The 25,845-nt window shown below is 35.8% G+C and overlaps 1 protein-coding gene across 3 annotated transcripts in view; it reads left to right on the top strand.

Annotated features, from left to right (window-relative positions):
• LOC134536771 (dedicator of cytokinesis protein 9) overlaps positions 1-25,845 on the top strand; it is a 187,711-nt gene that overhangs the window by 27,899 nt on the left and 133,967 nt on the right. For all 3 annotated transcript variants that reach the window (XM_063376696.1, XM_063376690.1, XM_063376705.1), the window contains exons 4-8: positions 4,228-4,297; positions 8,471-8,598; positions 8,699-8,801; positions 16,021-16,192; positions 18,267-18,442. In XM_063376696.1, coding sequence (XP_063232766.1) covers positions 4,228-4,297; positions 8,471-8,598; positions 8,699-8,801; positions 16,021-16,192; positions 18,267-18,442 — 649 coding nt within the window. The remainder of the gene's footprint in view (positions 1-4,227; positions 4,298-8,470; positions 8,599-8,698; positions 8,802-16,020; positions 16,193-18,266; positions 18,443-25,845) is intronic.

Below are 25,845 nucleotides of genomic sequence, written 5' to 3'. Positions count from 1 at the left end.
TGTAGTAAAATATGGTAGTTTTCCGTATGGCACAATTCCGCCTCGCCTCTTCGAAACAGACGGAAAAGTACCATACTTAAATATATAATTTATAGCTGCCACAAATGTTTTTGAATCATGTAGTAAAATATGGTAGTTTTCCGTATGGCACAATTCCGCCTCGCCTCTTCGAAACAGACGGAAAAGTACCATACCGGAAAAGTGCCATACTTAAAAAGGACACGTGCTGCTATCTGACATCATTTGAGTTAACCTAAGAAACTGTTGGAGTTGACAGCGCTGTCTACAGACGAATTCTCCACACTATTCTGAGAAAAGAGGCGTTGCAGTCATTCCATGGAGTGTGTAAAAAAATATGGCACAATTCCGCCTCGTCCTTTTCCAAGTATGGTACTTTTCCAGTATGGTACTTTTCCGTCTTTTTCGAAGAAGAGAGGCGGAATTGTGCCATACGGAAAAGTACCATACCAGTATGGTACTTTTCCAGTATGGTACTTTTCCATCGCCCCCTATGCACGATTGCAAGCACATAACTGCATACTTGAATTCGCATTGGCCTAAATAAACATGTTAGTAGTAATATAGTTTTGCCCTCACCGGGTTCAAACCGAGGACTCAGAGCTCCATGATGTTAGTGCATTTTTAAAATAATAATTTATTAAAATTTGATTAATTATTTTTTATAAATTTTACAACTTTTCTTATTAAAATTTGATAATAATTACGGATTTTCAAGATGGCAGTAGTGATGTCATAATTCAAGATGGCTTAGGGATTTGATTTCAATTTTTATTAATTTTTATAAAAAAAATCTCTTTTTTATATAATAATAATTACGGTGTTTCAAGATGGCGGCCGTAATGATAATTGCAATGTTCTATAATCCAAGATGGTGGGCATAACGAAAATTACAATGATGACGTTATACACATCCAATATGGCGGATATAACAAAACATGCAACATTTATAGAATCCAAGATGGCAGCCATAACGATATGTGCAATGGTGTTTTTAAATAATTTTTTATTAAAATTTTTTTTAAGTTTTTATCTATTTTCTAGCATAAAAAATACAAATTTTCAATATGGTAGGCGTACTGATAATTAATTGCAACAGTTACTGCATAATTCAAAATGGCGGTGACGTCATCCTAATTGTCAAGGTCATGACCTCGGTAGCTTAGAGCGGCTTGACACTAAGGAATTTAAGCAGCTTTTGGGAATTTTCAAGCCATTGACAATTTTGAGGACTAAAACGGGAAATTTTCCCTCGAAATAGGGAATTTGGTATTTAGGAATTTAGAGTCATTTTTGAGGAATTTTGACACCAAAAATGGTCGCCGTGACGTCAGAGCAATCGGTCATTGAGCCCATCCTCAATCCTCAGCCTGAAGCCTGGGGTCGGAGGAACCAAACTGTAGTACTCATGTTGTAATGCTATTAGAGCCTACTTCAATTTCAGTCATTTTAATAAAATTATGTTTACCTCCAAAATAGTTTGTTCAAATTAGTATTGTATTGGTGTTTGTATGCTATGTAAACAGGGTAGTTTTTAGTGTAAATCAATTAATATTTGTTTTGTTCTGTGCCTCATACATTTATGCCCTTATGTATTCTTGATTAAAAAGGGAAAATGTATAATTGACAGGGCCCATAGCATAATTATGTGAACCAGTTGTCGAAAATATAATGTAATGGTTCTTGTATATCTAAGAAAAATGATATTTTTTATTAATTTGCAATGAATGTGTAATTATTTTTCTACATACATGTTTTCTACATTACTATTTAAAAAAATTACTTGTCCTCAAATTGTTTTATTTCCATTTGTCCAAAGACATTTAATTATATATACTAAGCTTACTAATTTTTACTTCTTCTCAATTTTTCTTTATTATGCAATTTTAAAATGTAAATTTGGCATGCAGCAATTACAATTTCTAAAACGTGAGTATAAATTACTATAAAACTACGTCAATGACTTATCTTTATTGTACTAGTATTCCTCGCTCCTAATCACTTAGACTCTGGTTGAAGTTCAGTTAAGTACTTATACATTTTATTTCCGTATATAACATCAGTGGTTGTAATTTATGCACACCTTTTTTCCTACTTAAATGATCCAGGTCCAGATCTGAAGCAGTGTTTTCCATGTGGTGACATGTCGATTTTTTTTAGCTGTTGGGAGGGGGAGAAGAAATTTCTGCTCTTCGCGTATCACTTTACCTAGCCACCTCTGAAATATTTTTTTGTTACCTATGACAATTAGCCTACTCCCTACATCTGGGTAGCGAAAGCGATTCGTGGTAAAGGTCTGTGACCTTTTCAGATTCAAATTCTAATTATAGAAATATTAATTATTAATTTCAACATATATTATTTCGTGCCTGTCCGAACTGCAGTACATAAATACCTACAAGGAGAACTACCGATGATGGTTGACGTCACCTGTAGGGATAGCATGAAAGCGCTCTCCATTTTGTCAGACGTGACCACCAATATTTATGTTGCAATAATAAATTACTACACAATAGCATATATTGTAAATTTTAATTACATATTTTTAAAAGAACAAATTTTGACGAATGCCAGGGTCATTGAGCAACTAATGACATAGATTTCAAACATCATACAAGGGGTCATCGAAAGCCACAAGCTGCAGGTCGGCTAAAAAAGCAAACCAAAAATGCTTCAGTGCTATTCTCGTGTATACATACTTACATGCATAATACATTCAAACAACTAAAATTAGTGCAATAAGCTGCAATATTTTGTGGACATATATTCAGCTACAAATATAAATTGATTGTATAAAAAGGTCATCTTTTATATCATCGTACAGAAAACTATAAATTTTAATCATATATCAAAAAATACCGCTTTACAACAGAAAGTCACGTAATTAGATGTTCAATCATATATCTGTGGCAAAATGTGTAAAGCAAGAAAACCCGTAGAAGCGCAAAACCTTTATTGTACAGTATATAACAAAACATTTTATTTTTATGGGAAGGAAAACTGCATTACTGACCAACCTCTCTGATTGTAGTGGTTAGCTGTGTACGAGTGTTCTTGTGTCATCTCATGGATTAGCATATTTAGTATAAATAAGCATGTCAAACTAGTCGAATATGTTATAAATAACTAAAAACTTGATATTGCGTAACTTGCAGAAGAGACAAAATCTGAGAGTTTCGCCACCAACCCACTGCGGTAAAACATACAATATTTTTATCGTATATGTGAAGTGTTCTTTATATTTGTTTTCATATGTATGCACAAAATTAATATTTATTTTAATTCTGCTGGGTTGCATACGGTTACTTACGGGTTTAGAACTGAAATGTATCGAAAATAGTAATATTTATTCTCTTACTCGCAGAGGGTCGAGCGATCGAAGAAGTCTAGGGAGAATTGACAGAGAAAACCGAGCTGAAATCTTACTGCTCTCCGAGGCAGACATTTGGCTGGCTTCCCCCATCCCCCTTTTCAGGCTCATTGAAAAACATGACACCCCGCTGGGCGATAAGGAATTCTAAGAAAAGTAGATTCTTTCCTCCTACTCCTCCACCACTACCATCCCTCATCCTACCTTAGCTTAACCGTACAGCTAGTGCTCTCTATCGAGGATTTTGGAACTACGTGTGTTGTGTTCTTTCTTTGCGCGTTCGGGAGAAACTCAGGATCTTAGCCTTAATATTTTATAGTTAGAGCAAGCTTAAAAATATTTTTGGGCTAAATAATGTCTGGTTGTGTTTTTATTATTTTCCTCATAATTCATAATGAAATAAATTTTTAATATTCATGATTGTCAACTTCATCCTCAGATAAATTATGCCATTAAAAAAATTCTTTAATGGTTGTAAAATTGGATATATATAATTAAAACATAATAGACTCGATTTTTTTTTCATATGCCTCACAGTCCTTCCAGTATATTTTTTCTTGTATCACGTAATTTTAAAATGTCTTATAATAGGTTTTCATTATAGGTACACTCATGATTGGTGCTTCAGTAGTAATGAAGGGAAAGTAATTACAAAATATTGCTTTTTCAATCCATTAAATTCAAAGGAAAAATATTTGGTGAATATATAATTATAAAGCATTGCTAATTTTATAAATATGTTATAACCATTATAAAAAATACCTTGGATGTTATAATGTTGTTTGCAATGAATGATTTTAATCTGCTGAGTAAATGAAGATACATGTTTCTGCTTCCAGGATATCAAAGTCAGACGAACTGAAAGATGAAGTGTATGAAATTGATACTGACGCTGATCAGATTGATGAGGTATGTTTGTCTTAGCATTAATTTTATGTCTGATTAAAAATAATAGGTTAAACTCAATGACCCTATTACCAGTGTCACATCTAGGGAGTATACAAATCACTGGCCACTCTAAGGGCATGATGCTTGTCTAGTAGCTTATTAATTAAGTCTGTTTGACTTATAAAATCTTACATGATCTAAGTTCAAACAGGCTTGAGCCAATTTAATTTATTTGCTTTATTATATAATTATTATATATGTAATGTTTGTTTGTTTTTTGGTAGTATATGATTTATTCCTTTTTTTATTATTATTAGGAGTACCTCCTTATTTTTCTTTACGATTTGGTTTAAAATTTAATGTGTGTAGAGATTTTGATTGATTTGAATTTATAGGATGTGAAGAATTATTTATTTTATTTGGGAAGATTTATTCATATAATCAGATTCTACATTCCAGTATTCACAATCAGTTTTGTTTATGACTGATGACGGGCTCAGATGCCAGTTACGTAAATGTCGAAACTGTTTTGTCATTGAAAGCTTATTGTGTTTGTCCGTGCTGCTGTCGTTGTTTTGTCCAGAATATCTGTTAAGAGCTCTACCTGGGCGCACATACGGTGTGTGGAGCTTCAATAAAAACCACGTGATTAAAAAACTGCCCAAAATATCAGAGCCGGGTATGTTTATGACAAGTATTTAAGAATATGCTTAGGAGGAATGACTTGTTCTGTTTCTGTATTTCAGTTTTAAAATGTATTTCTAGAAGAGTGATAAGAGCTAAAACGCATGTTTTCAAATTAAATTTGGGCATGGAATGTTCGAAAATATTCATGAAAGCACTCAAGGGCCTTTCATTACTCCTTCATCTTCATTTCTCCATCATATAATTTTATGGTTACCGATAAAATTTCATCCTTGTTCTATGCACAATGAGAAGACTGCCCGCCAGTTCAGAGCCTTGGACTTAGAGGTGCTACTGCACTAGAAGTACCAGTGACTCAGTGAGCATCGCACTTGATAGCTCGCCTCACACAGATACACTCATCAGGGTTTGTCTTTATATTGTGGTTTGAAGATGTATTGTTTTGCTGTGTTCACTCTTCTTGTTGCAACTGTCTCATTTTGAGGAAGTGAAATTCAGAAATTCAGAAATTCAAACACCAGCACCTGTGTAGGTGACATTATTTATATTTATAAAAATATAATTACAGAAATGTTTCTATCCACTACCAACTAAATTGCTCAGAGAATGGTTATTTAGTATATCAGGGAACATCTTTGAAAAAAAAAAATTTTTTTGATACTCTAAACATGCAAATATTGTTATCTTATTTTAAAAATAATAAATAAATTGAATGTGTTAAATGTATCTTCAGAACTTGAATTTATCTGTTTTTGTACATCTTATGTTATAATAATCCTGACTCTTGAAATGTAGATTAAAATTTGAGAAAAAGTGAATTGGACCCCTCACAAATAACCTACATTGATTAATTGTTGTCAGTGGTGGAGACAGGAATTTTTTGGGGTGGGGGTTGGAGATTGAAAAAATTAGAAAATAAATAAAATTAGAATATGTGTCGTCAAAAAACTTATGTCAACAAAAGGTTTGCATTGTTACATTATCAATCGCAACATGAGTCACATGCCGTATAGCTTGTTGGTCTAGGAGTTGCGACAGCTCAAACTGCAAAACCAAAGATAACATAACATCTTCACTAAAATACCACAAATTTAATATATATCTCCCCCAATTCCTCCCCCTTTGTATCCACCAATGGTGGTTGGGCTGTATTTTAGCCTTTGTTCATAATAGACTGGTGTAACACTGTGAATTGTTTTGGGAACTTAGTGGAGTTGCACCTGTCCTAGTTAAAGTGGCATCCAGTATGGTTAGAACAAGCTTTATAAACAGTATGTCCTCTTGCCGGAGTTACTCAATTTGTGAATGATTGCTCCATGGCTATTATAGAATATTACAATCTTCAATGCACCATTACTCTTTAGCTGAACAATGTTAGTTTGAGACAAACCTTGGCTTTTAGAAATTTGTATTTCATGTGGACCTTGCTTGTTTAATGTGCTGGATTACAGGCAAGATGCTTACTATGAAAAACAGTTTCCATTCAAGGACCCTGGTTGGTTGTGATGGCACCTAAATAAACACCTAATTTGGTGCTATTTATAATGTAATATATTGTGCAGTATTCTTATTTTTTTAAGCTAACTACCATCTATATGAAAGAAACTATATAGGATGTTTCACAAGGAGTCGCCACTCACAGAACTTATTCCTTACATAGGGCTACATAATTTGGAGCAAAATATGTCATATAAACGTGGGTCCTGTTCCCATTAAGTAGAGACATTAAAAATTTGTGTTTGCAATAGACTCGAAAAACACCCAATTTCTGATGCTTTAAATGTAGTTTTCCGATTTCTTTCATATTTTATATGAATTCCTAAAATAAAAATAAAGGGGGGGTCATTTTAATGTAATGTTTTCGTGACTTTCGCAGCTAAAATATCTCAAACAGTTGATCTTGAATGAAAAATGCAATGAATAAATTATTTGCAAATTCAATTATGAACATAAAAGGTTTGTGTTAAAAAATTTTGTATCTGTAGCCATTTTAATATTATTAACAACATATGCCTTCCTTTGTAGCAGTTTTGTGTTTCTTCCGCTGTAAAACCCAAGCCTTTCCGACCACTGTCAGCTTCAGGAAGAGCTTAGTTGATTAACTACATGCTCTGCCTCTACTGCATCACTTATGCCACTTTTGACTGCCTCCTGAACAGCCATGAATGTGATAGATGAGACAAGATAACACTTCATTTGGAATGTATGGAGAAGGGGTGGAGAGAGAGCACTAACCTTCTTTCTTACTCTTTTCATCTCTTTGTTAACGGAGGTACTGCCCCCTCCCCCTCGTCATTCTCTCGCCCAGGTGACCATGTAATTCTCATTCTTTACTTGTACTTTTTGTACGCTTTACTTTTTGAACACCCTTCTTTTTGGACAGCTTTTCTTCTGCAGTGGCAAAACTCAAATTTAAAGAAGCAGTGTAAAACACTCATACTGACAAAAGGAGCACCAGAAAAAAATTGCTTGTAGATACCGTTAAACCAGAAAGAAGCCAGAGTTGAAATATTCGCTATGTAGTCATTATGTGAAGCTATTTACAAGCTGTAGGTTATGATTTAATATTTTTTTTTTAAGATTCTGTCATCAAACAAAAGCACAGATAAAGTAAAGTACCCTTTTTGTTGCGAATTTTGTAAAATGTAACCTTCCTTTTTCAGGTGTCTACTACTACGTAGTTAGTCATGTGTTGTGCAGACGTTTGGTAAACAATGTCCTTATCCATCCCCAAAATAGAATGAGAGATACATAGAAGTGCGTCTCTTACAGTGGAAACTGAAACCATGTTTTGTGCGACATGTAGCGCTATCTGTTGGTTGGGTCAATAACTACTAGCAAAAAAAGACTTTGACGTGATGTTTAAATAAAATTGCTCTGTAACAGAGATTTAGACTTTCAAGAAACACTTAGTGCTGTTTTGTAATAAAAAAGCATGTTATATATAATTTAGTAGGAGATACATAATTTCTGGAATGCCACACCACAAAATATGTGGCTACCAAACTAAAGTGAATAAAGTTTCACTGGTTTGTTTTCCTGATAATAATTGATGCATTACTTCTCACAATCAATGTAGCTATGTTAGTTGTATATTATGAATGCTACTACCTAGTGGGTGGGCCCAAAACTACTCCAAAAAAACTAGGTTCTAGTCTTTGCAAGTATAGTTTCTCCTTATGAACCGTATATGCAATAAGCTATTCATTGCTAGGCATTTCTAGTTTGTCAGATTACTCTGACAAAATTGTGAATAAAACCACATTTTTATTTTCTCCTAGTGATGTAAGGAATAAGCCCTGTCAGTGGCAGTAACTCCTAGTAAATCATCCTATAGTATATCTTATAGAATACTCCCCCCCCCCCCTCCCTTTTCACTCCTTTTCCCTCAGGTTAAAACATTACCTCCTCTCCTAAATATAGTATCATTATTTTCGTCACTTAAATAATGTTGCCACCCAGGTTAAATTTCTCTTATCTTCAATTCCATGAAATGTTGTGCCACTATACATATTATGCAGTGTAGCTTATGTCTTTTTGTATTTACAGGAAATTGTTTCAAAGAACGACGGTATCACCAAGCAAGGCTACCTGATGAAAGGGCCGGAAGTAGGTACAGACAGAATGTTTGTCAACCTGGGGTCCAAATCGTACAAGCGGCGTTTCTGCAAGCTCAGGTGTGGTAATTGAAAACTAGTGTCTTACACTTACCCAATCGTGTTATCATTTATTATTCTGTTTAACGTATTTGTCATTGTCATTACTTTTTTTTTGAAGGCAAGAAGTGGATGGTACTTACATACTGGAACTTCACAAAGATGAAAAGAAAGGTGAAGCCAAAGCTACCATTGTCATGGATTTCTGCACCGAAGTTGTTCGCGTGAGTTCCCATGTATTTTTGTTAGTGTTAGCATTTTATTTACATTGTTTTTAGTATAGTAGTCATTTTATCTCTTTTTGTTGTAACTTACTTAAGGCGATTGGTGCATGGAAAATATTACGACAAAACTAATTTAACTGTACATATTTATTTTTGATGCTTCTTTTTAAGACATAATATACCTAGGATATTTTTAATAAACTTTTTTTTACTGAGTTATGTCATTTTAAATGCATTTATTTTTATTCCAAGCCAGAATTATTTAGAAAACACATAATTATGTTAAACTTAAGTATAGTTCAAGAAACGAGTGTACGAATAGGTTTCTGCACATATAAAAGTAAGAAGAAAAAATTTTCATCATCAAAATTACAGTTTAATATTGACAATTTCCATTGATCACTGCTGGACTACTTCAGGAGCGATTTAAAGAATAAATTTAAATGAAAATGATAACATAATTGGCAGAACACTATTGAGTTATGTATATATTTTCATATCCTTTTGTTTTTGATACGATCCGACTCAAAACATGCCCTCTGGAGTGACAGTTCTAGTGCTGCGTGTAAAACTCTCGCCACCGGGAAGAATGTCCCCGCGACGTGGCGCTGAGGGCGGCGCTTATCGCAACCAGGTAGTCCGGCGGAGCTTCGGCCGGCGGGCCGCAGCCTGCTGGTGGGGAGGGGGAAGAATGGGGTGTAGAGGGATGACGGAGAGGAGACCGAAGAAACGAAGGGACTGTCAAGGTCGCGCTCATGGAGCTAATATACAGTAATACATCTGGAGAGGACAAGGGAAGGCCAGCAGAGGATGCGAGGTGAAGCCGGGTATCGGCTTCCTACGCTGGAAGAAAATGAAAAAGAGCCAAACTCGCCTCGCGCGGCCGAGAATCCTCCAAACTAAACTCGCAACAGCTCCGAAACTATCAAACCAATCAAACTGAAAATTTTACTGGAGTATCTATAAACATTTTTCCCCACATCGCTTTAATATTTTTTTCGAAACATGAATGCTTTCATTTTTAAAAATTAAATACTTATTTACTGCCAAACTTTTTTGTGATTACGCAGAGTAAATTACAACATTGAGGAAAAATTTTTGTTTGCAATTGTAAGTGGGGGACACTAGCGTATGAAATAAGGAAGAAGCCTCAAATTTTATTTATATACCCCTTTTGACGCATTCAACCCCATACTTTTATTTTTACAGAGAGTTGAAGTGGGAATAATGTTTCAGTGGGTAACACTACCGACATGTCTTCGGAACGCACTTCTTTTTGTTATTATACATCTCAAAATATATAATTTCATACACAACGTTTATAAAAACGAATTCTTACTTACCTCATTTAATCTATTACAAACCTCTTGTAATATACGTGTATTAGTATAAGAACCAACGTAACATGCAAACCTTAGGTAAACACTGGTAGAGAATTGTTTGGAATAACTGTAATGCTATGCATATACTGACAATGTAAGAAACTTCCAATTTTATTAATTGTTTGCATAAGAATTAATAATTTTAAAAAAATCATAGAATAGGCCTTTATAGACTGAGAACCTTTCACGTAGTTTCAAGTCGCGTACATAAAAGTTTTTTAATATATATAATTACCAAATATTGTTGAATATATTTAACATTTTTATACATGTTACAACACATATAATAACAAACCTATATAGTATATAAAAAGACAAACGCCAAATTTTAGCATTTTGTATTTATTTTCTCTGTGTGAATAAAATAACAGTTCTTAACGTAGTTGCTAATACTGTACTATATTTCTAAAAAAAAATTACGAAAACCCCTGACATCGTCACCATAACAATGATAAATTTGCAAAATAATTAAGGCACATTTTTTAATGCTACGAAGCACACTCTTAAGAGAAATGTTTTAAACTTATGTTGGGATGTAACTAATATCTTAAAAGCATTCTGAAACCGTTACTTTGAGGGAATCCTTAATATACCGAACACCATACCATCCTTTAATCGAGTACGATTTTCGCTTCTTAAGACCCATTTGTCTTCAAAATGCACTGTACTGTGTAAGTAATAAATCAGTCTTAAAATCAGTTAATTATTTTATCTTCCTATTTCGTATTCTATTTGAGATAAATATCAGATAAGCATGTGTTACTTGTATCACGACATCAAGGTATTATTTATCAGTAATTAATATTTCATTTTATTTTTTTGTTAACTAATGTGCATAGGGCAGTGCACTAGACATCACTACCTGTGTGTAGTGTTGCGTTACACTTTTTAACGCATTAGAGTTTACATAAAATGATAAATTCAAAATTTTGTTTAAAAGTATAAATATCAGCGATTAATTTAATTAATGTCCAGTATAACTCAGTCAGTAAAACATTCGGAAATATGTATAGGACCTGTTAACCTAAATATTTGTTAACAGTTAAACTGAACTAAGATGTGTTAGAGTGGTTTTTTCTCTGTCCGTATATTAGAGGTATGGAACATCAATAAATATAGTTTAAAAAACTAAAGAAACATGCTTTTAAAGATTATCAAACTAAAAAGTTAAAAATAATTATAAAATTTAATTTATGACAATAGTATTTAAGCAATACTAGTATAAATGAGAAAAAAAGCTTGAGGCGCTTTGTGCCATATTTTTTGTATATTAAGCGCCCCATGCTTTTTTCTCATTTATACTAGTATTGCTTATATACTATTGTCATAAATTAAATTTTAAAATTATTTTTAACTTTTTAGTTTGATAATCTTTAAAAGCATGTTTCTTTAGTTTTTTAAACTATATTTATTTTTAACTTTTTAGTTTGATATTCCTTAAAAGCATGTTTTTTTAGTTTTTTAAACTATATTTATGCATAATTATCATAGGGAAATGAGTTACCGACACTACCTATTACCATCTGAGATAACTATTTGGAGTTGCAACGTCACAAAGAAATGGTAAAGTCTCTCCGAATCATTTACAGTTAGATGTATGGATATAATCTTAGTATTTACCAGAAAAAAAACCATTTTTTTTTCCGGTGTGGCCGGGAGTAGAACCCACGATCGCTGAATCCGAAAGCTGACGTCTCAGAAGTCGCGCACCTTAGACCGCTCGGCTAACGAACGTGATGAAATTGGTGGGACATTTTACAGTGATGAGACACTCACTCTTAGTCGAAAGAGTTACAGACGGACAGACAAACAAACATACAGGTGAAGCTAATATAAAGCATGTAAAAAGCATGTAATAAAATACGCATCTGTCGCCCATTTACTTTAAATACAGAATTATAAACTACATATTGTGAAAACATTCTGCAGCAGTTTTTGCTGAACGGAAAAACACGGATGAGAAGACAGACGAAATGTGTTTGGTAAGTGATTTTTCGTCAAATGAAATGGAACAGGACAGTGCTTATCAGAATGAAATTACAGAACTACTTTTGTGCAAGGAAATGTAGTTTACAAAGACATTTCAAGAGAAATCACCTTTAAATGAAATAGATCTTGCTGACATGGAAGAAATAGACTTAGATTTAGAGGCCAGGCCCCTTTCAAGTGACGAAATTTCTCTTGAAGGGCTGAAATATGTTTCTGGCTATATAGCTCACCGTTTCAGAAATAAATATCCTGACCTTGGCACTACAGATTTCAATTCGGAGGACGATAGCTGGATACATGTACAATCAAAGGGTAACTTAAAATGTTCCACTAATGAATTTTTTGAATTAATAAAGATCGCTGAAATGTGTTTTGATAATATTCATGGCAACAATTTGTGCAAAAAAGAGCGGATTTTTGAATCACTGACTAAAATTATTTGCGGAACTACTGAAAATAAATATCCAGAAGAAGTTATATACTGTTTTGTCAGGACAAGAACGTATATGCGTATCAAGTATTTGAACATGAAATATTTTAACGAACAAGACCAAAAACGCAAAGAAAGAAATAAGATGAGGAAAACTACCCTCTAAGATTTTTCAGTGTGATAGTGTCCACTTTCCTTCACCATAATATGTATGTTCATAATTTATTTACGATGTTTTTTAACTACTATATTTAAGAAAAGCATTTATTGTGAATATCACAGCAATTATGTAGGGCTTAAGGTATTTATTGTATTCCAAATATTGAGTATGTCATTTTTATTGCCTTTATTAAAAATAATATATATATTAACAATGTAACAAAATTGCGATATTTTTGTATTGCTATTGCAATTTCGTTTCTTGTAAACATTATTGTAGACTTTTTCATATTGAAATTAAATTTGCTATAGGGTTGTTTGTATTTTAATTTTACAGTTATAAGATTTTTTATGTTGTTTACTGTTTACAAACATTTGAAAAATATTTCCTTAAACATATTTCCATTTCCATGGCAATAGTCTTGTTAGCTATTCGGGTAACTCTTCTACATGGATGATAAGATGGTGCGACATCTAAAACATATCACACCACCTTTACATAACTATAAAACTAAGAGGTGTTTTCTTTACATAATATTAAAGCACAATGTTTCCTTGTGTCGTAGGTGATTTAGAATTTCCATTTATCTAGAAAAATGGGCTTTCAGAATGTTTTTTAACACACAGTGTTTGGGAAGGTTTTTGAAGAAAAAAATTGACTACGCGTTTTATTTTTTTGCAGCTGAATTCGGGCACTTGCATGAAATATAATTAATCGGTAGGAAGCGCAATGGTTTAAAGTATTGATGTTGAAGATTTGAAAAGATTTATTGAAATAGTGTGAGAGAATGAGCGAGTTGAGTGAGAAGAGTGCGGGAGTGGCCACATGACGTCTGCGCAGTTGCGGACAAAAATAATCCATTCCGCCTCCCCATGGCGAAGAATGAGTGAAAGAGAAACCTGATAAACCTTCCCCTCCTCCGGGCACGATAGAACCTTATCGGCTGTGTGTTAGAGGGAGAGCGAGATACAACCTTCGAGGTTTTGTTAGTTCCCGCTAGATGGCAGGCCGCAGAGCGACCACCAGCGACACCCTTCCCGTATGAAGGCCATCTCGCAACTGACGAGCTGGAACTAAGCTCCTGACCTCCCTACATAGTAACGGTCACCCACATAGGCATCTAGACTCTTTAGTGGTCATATGATACAAAATTCATTGTTTTCGGGCCTGTGACCGTTTTTTACCGTGCACCAATCGCCTTAAGTTATTCACCAGTGATTAATATCATGTTTCACCTCTTATTTCTATTTAGACCTATTACTGATGAGATTAATTTGTTCATACTTCAAAAATATACACATTTCCTCGTGGGAATACTACTTTACTACACTTGTACCAAAATTGTCTGACCATAAATATTACCAACAAAAGAGGAAAACGTATTGGTACAAAAGTAAAAGCTGTTTTATTGAATATAATTAATAACTTACAAAAATTTATTTGTACTGGGGCAATTCTTGTCAAAGGGTTAAAGTTTTGCATATAAAACAATGAAAACTATTAAAATAATTATTGATAAATAAAAGCTGTAAAAATTAGCATCAGGTTTTTTTTTGTTAATTCATACTTTAAAAACTGTTTTTTGCTAATTTAGTAAAGTGTAAGTTATTTTTTTAATGGTACTAGTTTTAAGTATTATTTTATATTTAATTTTCCATGGGTAGCATATATATACACACACACATACACACACACATATATATATACTTGGGCATTCCTAAGTATGTGTGAGAAAGTGAAAGACTGGAACTATTTTCTTTGGTGGCAGCGGCTAAGCCGCGGAGAGGTGGAGAGAAGTCACTCTTAGCTCGGATGGTCGCGAAGCAAGAGCAAGCGTGAAAAAAAAAGTCATGCAAAATATTAAACGACATGATGTGTGCAAGTCCGGGTGTGCTGTACGTTTAACCAGGTGATTAACGTAAGGATGGTGCTTACTGAAAAGTATTGCCGTGAAACTTTTAAAGACGTAATTTATTTTTTCGTAAAATGCACCGCGCTGCGATTGCTAGGGTTGTGCAAATTTTCAATGAATTGGTCAGCGGGCTGCAGTTAGTAAATTGTAGCATTAAGTTCCCGATACACAGCAAGCCAAGTGTTTCTAATGCTACGGGGAACGTCTGTGTAGTGGCCAGGCAACTGGGTACTTGGAACCTGCAGTAGTAAAACTGCATGTCGCAATTTTACGTCCATATGCATCACTGCTGCACCGGCCAGCGATTTGCCATGCATGTAACCAGTTGGTAGAATTTAGTGATGGCGATTTCAAGAAATAATATTACGTGGTGCACGTGGTTTAACGATCACCGGTCGCTCAGTACATTTGGAAACGTGAAGTCTGCGCCGCAAACTTTCGTAGAACAAACTGTGGCTGTTATTTGCAAGTTAAAATTTTTTAGTTGCGTTTAAATTTTTTTGTGTTTAGGCTGCCCCAACGAGACTTGGAACTTTGTAAGAGAATAGTAGGAAAAATACGTCATATACAACTATTGTAAATATGTATATTTTTATAAAAACTTTAAATCAAAAGGTTTTAATTTTTTTATTTTTTTTATTTTTTTTGGTAATCTCAAATGTTGTAAACATTAATGCATACAAGTTGCGATTATCAATACCCATGTTCGGCAGTATTTTCTTTTGTATGCCGAAGCGAATAAAACGTAATAGCACCAATAAATTATACTTTAACATTTTTATTTGTGTCATTTTAGCTATTACTATTTGCTAGGTCCTTCTTAAATTTGCTGCTGCTGTTGTTGTTTAAGGTTCATGATCTTAAAAATGGGTAGCAGTCCAGATATGTTCTGAGTTGAGTTAAAAATATTTTTTAATGAATTTATTTTAGAATGTTTGAGCCTCGTGGATAAATAAGACTGCTCCTGGTAAGACGTGGGAACTGTCACTGTCTGTTGTCCCATCAGGGGACAGTGACTATTCCTGTAATACATGCTTTCGACTATAACCACCTTCAAAACAGTCTGAGCAAGCCACATTCTTTAATATAATGTGACTGTTATGGCCACCAGTGTTACAGAATACTCCCATGCACACAGAAGTTCACCCTTTGATATTTGTAAATGTTCATCACAAAAACATTTTACCAAGTTTTTGATTTGGTAAGTTTTATGAAAATGAATTTTTGAATTGTTAAGTGATGATGACAGCAGCAACAAATTTTGGGGGAGTATCCAAAATGAAACTTAACTTTGGGTTTGTCCCAGCAGTAAAGTTTGAGACGTGGAGACACTGTCTGTTTTGCAGACCACAAAGCGAGGCAGGTTCTGCTTCGAGCTGCGCATGACGGCCGGCCACAAGTCGCACAGCCTGGCGGCCGAGTCCGAGAGCGAGCTCCAGGACTGGCTGAGCAAACTGAACAGTGTCATGCAGCACAACCGCCAGCAGGAGGAGAAGAGAGCAGCTTCCCTGGAGAGAGGCGCGTTTGTAGCCTTAGTGCCCGACTGATAGCATATCTTAACTAGTTACGGTGATTGTGTTGAGGTAGCCGTATTTGAAAACATTTATTTGATTCAGAAGTAAGTGGTTGTCAGATTACGGGAATCGATTGTTTACAGCTTGAATCTATTACCTGCATACAGTGTATATGTTTTACATGTTGGTTGGTGTTTATAAGTATAATTACAAGTTTAAATTTCATGTTTAAAGCTACTATACCATACAATAATTCTTTATTACCATTTACATTCATGCAAAAAAATCGAAATCAGTTCTTTTATTTTATTTACTTGATTTTTCCGAGCTCAGCTGTAGCCCCGAGCTGGGCAGTCAGCCGAAGACACAGTGGTCAGGAGAAATTACCTGCCGGTCTGTGCAAAGAAGCAAGAGAAAAAGAATCGGACAGCTAGCTCTGCATGGGACCATAGCGCATCGGGCCGAAGCTCAGGGACACAGTCCAACACGACTGGATAAAGTTTAAGTCGAGAGGGTACAAGAGGAGGAACAATATTATCTGGCCCTCTAAATATGATAAAAAGTAAAAGAAAAATTTGCAGAGAAAGCACTAAGTGGCACACTCCCTGCCGCCTCAAAGGACGACAGGGTTCCTCCCTCTTCTGCGACTGCTGCTGCTGCTGCTGCGGCGCATCTCCAGGAGGCTGTTGTCCATTTTTCCACGCAACTGGGACCTCTTTCTTCTTGGAAGGGGCAGTCTGTGTCACTGTGCAGGACACTGATAGGGGTGGCGGGCAGGGCAGCATTGGCACCCTTCGTAGCAGTTAAAACTAATGCTTGGGTGCCTACTTTGTGGCCCACCCCAAGGATGGCAGCCTGTGTCTTCTTGTTATTTGACAGCAGCTGGGGCAGCTCGGCTCCGATGCAGTGCGGTATGTACATCTCTGCAGAAAATAGTTGCTTCTTGCGCAGAGTGATGTTGCAGTCTCATGTTGTCTCTTTTACTCCACCTCATGAGAGCTGTCATACCGCAGGGCAGTTGCTACTTCTGCAGAGGACGTGTCTCCGAAGCAAAGCGCTGAATCCAGCTCAAAGCTGGAATTAGTTGAAGCAAAAATCTCAGCAACCAGGTTTTCTATCTGCTTCTTCTTGTGGTCGGTCGGCATGTTGCAGTAGCGAAGCCAAAACACAGCCACCTTCATCTGCAATGAGGGCTTGAGTATGCATATGAAGCCTGTCGCTCGTCGTCCACTTTCGCTTACCAAGGGTTCACTCACTCATTTTACTTCACTGCCGAGGAGGCTGGCATCACTGGTTTTATACCCCTCAGCTCCCTTTTGGATTGGTCTCGCACCCCTGTGAAGCGTCGCATTATCAGGGTCAACTTGACACCTGAAATTCCCAGAACAATAGCGTTCTAGCATTCTATTTACGTCACTCCACGTGGCTGGCTCCGGAAGCCCTTGGTATCCTTCAAAGAGACAGAGAGTTCAATGAGAAAGCATTGATGAAAGAGTGAGGAAAAAAAAGAGGGGGTGGTAGTGAGGTGCCATTGCCAATGTGATTAGTGGTGTAGTGCTAATGGCCTGCATCCCACGGGCCAGCTGATTGACTAGCCGGGCCGCTGGTCTGCCTCATGGCCTTGCCTCTGGTATACTCACAACAGTATATTAGTCACGTAAAATTTATCAACACTTCAGTTTATACACAAACCCACTTCTACCATCTTTGTTGCAGATTTGCTCATGTCTCACAGATGAAAGTTGGCTAAAAAATGAAAACAAAACAGGCTGCAGTCTCTTGAATTTTGCTTAAGTGAGAGTGTCAAGTAATAAACCACAGCAGTGGCTACAGGTGCTTAAGGTTCCATAAATATTACATGTAACCCATGTTGCGAACTTCTGGTTATCCTTATTTTACAAACATTTAGAATATAAATATTACGTTTTAAATAGTTGCATTAAAAATGCTAATTTAATACTATTAAATGAACAGTTCTTGTATATGTATATTTGTACATTGGCATGTCAGAAATGGCTCTAATGATTTGGAATGAAAATTTGTAGTTTCATAACAGAGATTCTCGTCTGCTCCCATAGCCGCCAACACCCCGCCGCCATCTCCGCAGCCAGCACAGATGTACGGCACGCTCAAGGGCCTGGAACAGAGCATGAACCCCCAGCTGATGAAGTACGCCCGGGAGACTGACGTCTCCATTGCGCTGGCGAGAAGGGACAACCGGCGGCGTCTCTTCAGCATCTATCCTCACATGCCTGTATGTTTCCTAGTCAGAGGTGTATCTGTGTTAGTGAGGCGGGATGATAAGTGCAATGCTCGCTGGTGTTTCTAGTGTGGGCTGTGGACCAGCGTGCAGTCCTCTTGTCGTGAATAGGGCAGCTATGAAATTTGTGTGGCAATCATAACATTATATGGCGGAGAAATAAAGATAAAGTATTATTGCAAACCCCTAGAGTAATTCAAGAATCTTTACTGGCTGTTTCATGTCTAAAAATTATTCTGAAAACATGTGTTTTAGTCATTTTCACTCTCCTAAAAATACATTTTATAAACCAAATATGGAAATAGAACTACTCACCCGCTCTCAGCGTATTCTTGAATGTTTTTCATAAACGAACCCCACTTGTAGATCTTGCAGTTTTCATATTGTATACAGTAAAACCTTTTTGTTGCGACCCCATTTATTGCGACCACCTCTCTATTACAGCCCGATTTTGAGGAACCGTGAAAATATTGCCGAAAATCCGAAGAAAATCGGACAGAAAATAAGTTTCTTGCGGTGAGTAGCGTGTTACTGCATTTCTCTTGCCGAGTGCTGTACTGCCGTAGGCAGCGCATATCTAAAAATAGATACCACTTCCTGTCGACCCCTTTCAGCGCTTGACAACCCCCATTCCACGAATCATGTTATCTGCTTTATTTTAACGAGAGTAAAAATATATTAAAACTGTCAGCAAATTGATAAAAGCTTTATGTGTCCGCAAAACAGGGCACAACACTGGCCCGCCAGTTGTTTTAATTTAAATGTGGCTAAAGAACTTGTGTGGATCAGGCTGAAAACATCCGGCAATATGTGTAGGTTATAAGGAATCTTGTTATGAATTGAGATGTTATGTTTTTCGAGTAGATATACACAGCGACCACCGACTGGATGCACGCCCGCCTCGACATGTTTTAACTGCCGCAGAGATGTTTATTTTGACAGCTCAAGCAATTATCTTTTCCCGTGGGTTGACAGAAAAAGGTCGCTTCACACAGCATAAAAAAAAGGGCTACGCCACTTATTCCCCACGCAGGAAACACACTGGCTGCCGTCTGTCTCCCCCGCATTTATCTTTCTTCTAACATTCCACGTCTCGCCTCTCGCGCGAGCAATAACGAAGCGACCACGCATTGGGCCGTTTTATGCTTTGTTTGGTGACAGCAGCTTGATTTTATTTGGTATATTCCTTTTCATAGGACCCTTGTAGGGATGTGCGGGTACTCAATAATTTCAACTTCGATTCGATTCCTCAACTATTTGAACCCGGAACCGAAACTAAAATTTGGAATCGAAAAATTCTGGCAAATTTTTCAAAAGTAAAAAAATTGAAGAAAGAAATTGTGACGATTACCGTTTAACTGATTGCTAGAAATAAATTTATTCGTCAATTATCATTAATGTAACTCGTAAAATTGCCGCGCACTTTCACTCAAGCAAATTTCATAACGTTATGAAATATAGGTTAGGCCGAACATTAAATTTTTTTCAAAGATCGTGTATGATATAATTTACACGTTCAGAACCACTAACTGTTTAGGCTTGCAAAGATAAATACCTTACAAAAACTGCTTGTTTATGAAATAGTTTGACAATCTGCTCAAATATTTTTATTTATGCCTACTTACGGCATATTACTCATGACCATTTCTCACGTTGCACGGGAAAAAAATATTGTTGGTTTATTTGTTTTGAAAAATAAATAACACATATTAAAAATGAATTTTACAACCATCAACACACAATTTTCTGTTAACAGTTAAAATAGTTCCTTGTTCAACCATACATTTACAAAGATCGCCATTCTGTGACAGTCTTCTGTTAACAGAATAACCAACATTAAAACATTCACGACATAAAAATATTTTAGCGGTGCCGGACGTGTAGACCAGTTGGCATGCCGGGAAGCCTGCAACTCACGTAGTTTCGGTTGCCTGCAAGAATTTCCGAAGATTTCCTAAGTTTTGCGTTTTGGTATTAATGCCACTTCAGCCGCTGAATCAGAAGTTTCCAATGAAAACAAGCTTGTTGTGACTGACCTAACCTAACCTAACCCTTCGATTTTTTTTAATTTCAATTTTTGAGAGAAATCCGAAGTTGCACGAACGTGGTAGGGAACCGAAACTATGTGAGTTGTAGGCTACCGTGACAGGCCACCATTTATCATAGATCGCGCGTGCCGACACAAAGGAATCGAATCACTGAATCGTAACATTCTGTCAGTATCGAAGTACTGTTTACTGTTTATGCTTTTGCCTTTTACAAAACTTAATTAAAGCTGATCATTGTTGTGTGGTTTAACTTCGTGAAGTTAATAAATTAATCATAAATTTACGTATTTTTTCCCGTTTTTAGGGGAACAGATCTTGTTGAAAAAAACAAAGAAATATATGTTTCTTATTGGTTTTAATTTAAATAAACCTACTGGCTAGGCCATACTGCATACGTCATATGTGCAAATGTACGTTAATTAATAAATTATACTTCTTAGCGCAGCACGCATCGCACTATCTCGGTGACTCCAGTGAGGCAGCTGACTGTACCGTTGGTAACATTTGACATCTTTAAACAGTAGTGAAGTGATTAAATAAAAAATAAGTAATGGATGAAAATTGTGGCAAGTTTAAGAGCCGCAGTCATCTTCCAGAATTGTATTTATTATTCATTTTAGTTAAATACATATGGTTCAAAATAAATGCAATTTTTTTTAGTTAGTCCTACCAGACTAATGACTATGTAGATAAAGTTACCCAAATAATCGAAATCGGAATCGAATTTCAACTCTTGTGGTGAGAATCGAATCGAACTGAAAATCATGGAATCGCACAACCCTAGACCCTTGCTATTAAAATACATTTATATTTAATTTTGAAAGCTTGTAAATTCCTTGCCAGAGATGACTGAACTCGAACTTGGTGAGAAAAGTAACATATTTTGACATACTTTTTTTTTTGGGCGTGTTTGGAGAGGAGGGAGGGGTCCGAAAATATTTACAACGATCTTACCTCTCCCTCACCGCTTTAGTACCCCATTCATTATAGCCAAATTTTACGGGAGAAGAGAGGGTGAAAAGAGCATTTTCTCACTGAAGGTTTTTCAAAGGGGAGCGAAGTTGTGGTGTTATAAGTAGAGTCAAGATTTTGTGGTGTTATTTTAAGACAAATTTCGGTGTAAAGAAATAAAGATTTCGGTGTTATATGGTTTTATTTTTTTGCTCAATATACCCACGGCAAAATTTTCTTACTTTTCTGTACGACATGCAAATTTATTAAAACAAATATTAATGAACACTAAAACCTCATGATCTAATTACAATTAAGTTCATTTGCAAATTCATAGATAATTAAGTTCATTTGCAAATTCATAAATTCAAACTTTTAAATAACTGCTAAAAATTTCACGACTTAATTACAATCACACACACTACAAAATTACACAATTAAGCACTTCCAATGTTACTATTAAGACGGTTTTATTGAAATGCTATCAGTTAAATTTTCCGCATTTTCTGGAGAGAGACGTTGTCTTCTATCACTAACTACCAGTGAGTATCTGGAAAATGAACGTTCTGCATCAACATTTGATGTTGGGAACCAGATTGCCCTTAAACTGGCTTGAGCAAATTCACTGTAGTCCCCTTTAAGGGAGCAAAGTACCTTTGCAACATCAATTTGGCTTGTTTCTGGCAATGAAAGTTCATCCTCAATTATATTTTTGAAAGCAACATAGCCATGTATGAATGTATCAATGGGAAGATGGGAAACAGAAGGCAAGTTATGCACAGACTTCTGTAGGTTTGCATCTTCTATGCTAACCCTACTCACATTTCTTGGGTTGAACAGCAAATTAATGGCATTAAAGACTCTTAGACGAGGATGTCGTTCAACAGATGAGTTTTGCCTCAAACTCTTATGTTTCTCACTCGCGACATGTTTCACAAGCGTATCGCGTCTCTCGTAGTCTAGCCTGCAGTTACAGAATTTGCACATTAAAATGTTATCATTGAAATAAAATCCTTCGCTTGAAAATTCTTTCGGTCGGTCACTGGCAGAAACCTTCGTTTTAGGCATTATCAAGAATTTTTAATCACATAGGAAGAATTTAACCTCTAAATACGCTAAAACTTGCCGTGCTGGAAAGATCAAAACAATGGAGAATAGATGCGAATACAAACACATACCGAATACCAACATACGTACGTGAAAATTAATACCGACATAAGCATGTACTATTATTATTTACAATCGTTACGTTAAGCAGGGTTAATTTTATTTTCATACCCTACGTACTTTATTTTAAATAAACAGTAAAAGCAATGCGCTTTAGTGTGTAATATTTTAATGATTAAAAACGTAATCTTAGAAAAACATTTTGGACGTTTGTTATTTTTGTATTTAATTTACAGAAAGTGAACGGCGGCCATTGTATCATAGTTATCAACATCTTAAATTATTATGGTACACAAGATTACCGTTTAAAGAAAATATTACGTTAATTCCGAGACTTCATTTTAAAATCTATACTGAATCACTGTCGCATATAATATATATGGCTGCTAGTTACTGTCAGAAATATTTGATTGTGCTGAAGATAGTGAATTGTCCTTACAGAATGGAAAAAAAAAAAAAAAGTAAATAATCAGGATAGACAAAATTTCGTGACATATCGCGGATTTCGCACAATTTCGTTTTATTTTGTGTTTTCAAGCGGTTTTCTGTGTTATTTTGTTTTATCGCGCATTACCATATAATCGTGCCTCTAGTTATAAGGGAGGACACTAGATGGTTTGTGTGGCTGGAAGGGATGAGCTAGCCTTGAAGAATGAAAACAAGGGGAGGGAGGGGTGAGCTAATGTGTCATGAAGCCGCTGCCGCCAGCCAGCCGGGCGAGCTTCACGTGCGCCCACTCGCGTTGCAGAACCTACCGCTGCTATATTTTTAAAGGAAATGTCTCATTATTTTTTTGTTATTCTTACTTGAACATTATTGGAAGTATTAAAGCGGACACAAAAATACGCTGTGTGTTAAAATTAACAGATTTTAATGATCTTTCTTTTCGTTTTTATTTTTTTTTTAATTTTTTTCTGATTTTCACATTTTGGTCAAAATGTCCAATTTTTTGACGGTTTGCGAGAATGTATTCGTAAAATCACTGCTTCGTTAAATCCGGGGTTAGTGATATCTGGGTTCTAGTGTTTTTAACTACGGCAAGCATAAAATGTACATGTAAACTAACCAGTAAAAATAAACTGTCTGTTGACATATTTTCTTTAGAGGTGGCCTGTAGGGCGACGGACTTGTCATGAAGGTTGAAGTGGGTTTAAAGCAAAGCCGTCTAGCATTGTGAGTGACAGCATCCTGCCATTGTAAGGCTGGTTTCTTAGCGAGTAGCGGTTTGGGAAGGGGGGGGGGGGTGTTTGATATCAACTGAAAATTTCGGAAAACATCTATTACGACCCCCCCCCTCTATTAAGACCCTATTCCTGGGAACCGTGAGGGGTCGTTTCAGAGAGGTTTGACTGTAGTTTCTTCTGAAGCCCTGCACACTGAAAGTGTGTCCAGGTAGGCGGGAAACTTGACATGTGACCGATATAGAAGTCATCAGCAATGATGGAATGACAAAATGAATTGAGGAAACATGAAGGGGGGTTATCTGAATATCCCGAGAAAACCCACCGGCCAAGGCAAGGTCCACCACATTTCCCACTTGTGACAAATCCAGTTCCTACCCTGTGGGTAATCTAGGCAAGTGATTTGACAACCTAACTACTGTGGCCCCTACCTGTAAGCTAGTCATTGCATGTGTTAGCTTTGCTGCTGGTAAAAATCATTATTTGCAAGTAGAATCTGTGGGGAGTGTTCTTATTATCCGGCCAAGTTAACAAAATATGTGGTAAGGGAAAGTTGTTGCATTAATACAGGGTTCACATGCCTCCTTAATATCCTTAACAAGTCCTTAATTTGTCTGTAATTGAATAATGGCCCTTAAAAGCCCTTCAATTTCACCAAGAATCCTTAAAAACTCCTTAATAAATACTCATAGCATGCAAGTAATAGATAAATGCGGGAATTTCAATGTTCTTTTGTTTTCGACTTGGCAGAAAACAACGCTTTGCGCATGCACAGTACAGTTGGAGAAATTAGGTCCACATGATTAGATTTTTACATAAAAAATATTTTGAATTCATTTTTTTTATTTTGTATCTCAACTTTCATCTGAAAAGTATACAAAGTAAATGTGTCATCAAATTAAATGTTAATGTTAGGGATTCAAATTTCAGATAGATACTATGCTTGGGTTAAGGCCCAATCACACAATGGTAGTTTCCTTGCAAGGTCATCAATGGCAGCAGGTATGGATGGTTCTGTGGAAGAATAGCAGAGCGCTAGCAGTTTTCATAGAAGTTTTTTTTTGCAATCGGTCGTGTTCAAATTTCTGTGGAAGGCCTTGTAGAAGGGGGAAATTTTACCCAATCAGAATGAAGTGGTGGTGTGCCACTAGTGTTAAAAACAGTAATTTATTTTGGATGGATGGAAGTTTTCTTAATTATTGATTAGAAACTCTGAATATGTGGTCTCTTGAAGCAGTTACAGTATTATGCAACAGTTATGAGAAACATCCATGTTTATACAACTATCATAAAATCATTTGCACAAGTAGGCCTACACTAGTCACAATTCTTCGTGTCATAGTTTCTTTCATAGAAACATCTGTACCCTCTGCCATGTGATGCAGGCTTACGATATGTGTTTCAGAGATAATTATGAAAAAAAGGGACATATCTGCGAGAGTTGAAATAACCAAGGAAATTATTATTATTATTATTTTTTTTTTAGCATTCTTGTTTTGATACAATAAATAGTTTTTATTTCATGATAGTGGTGAAAGCAATGAAGTAAAGGGGTCCTTAATATGTCCTTAATTTTTGATTTCATAAGAGGTGTACGAACCATGTAATATTGTTGTTGGCACTTTTTTTTTACACTGAGAATGTAGGGAGCTGGGAGCAGGGTGTTACAATTTTTAATAATAAAAAATTCATAAATAAAGGCATTCGTTTTCTGCTGCTAACAAAGAAATTAAATTTAATTTTAGTTTTTAAAATCTATTGCATAATTTTTTTTGGAATTTATGTTTGCCAGCTTAAATTCACCACACCAGAGTTAGGGTTCATTCAATTTCAAGAATTGTTGCAACAGTATTTACCACAGTATTGTGATTTTCACAAACTTTTGTAAAACAGATTTGTTTGCATCATTGTTTAAGCATTGTAGAAAGAATACACTGTTTTGTGTTACCGGTATTCTTTAACTTTTTTTTTTACTATCTCATTTATCTTTGTAGCCACGTTTCATTAGGATGTCCAACATTTTAAAGGTGAAGTAAAAGGTTTTACCCCT

The sequence above is a fragment of the Bacillus rossius genome, chromosome 1, assembly GCF_032445375.1.
Source record: "Bacillus rossius redtenbacheri isolate Brsri chromosome 1, Brsri_v3, whole genome shotgun sequence".
NCBI classification, from domain to species: Eukaryota; Metazoa; Arthropoda; class Insecta; order Phasmatodea; family Bacillidae; genus Bacillus; species Bacillus rossius.
The sequence above is the reverse complement of the archived record's forward strand: the minus strand, read 5'-3'. Positions and strand labels throughout refer to the sequence as shown.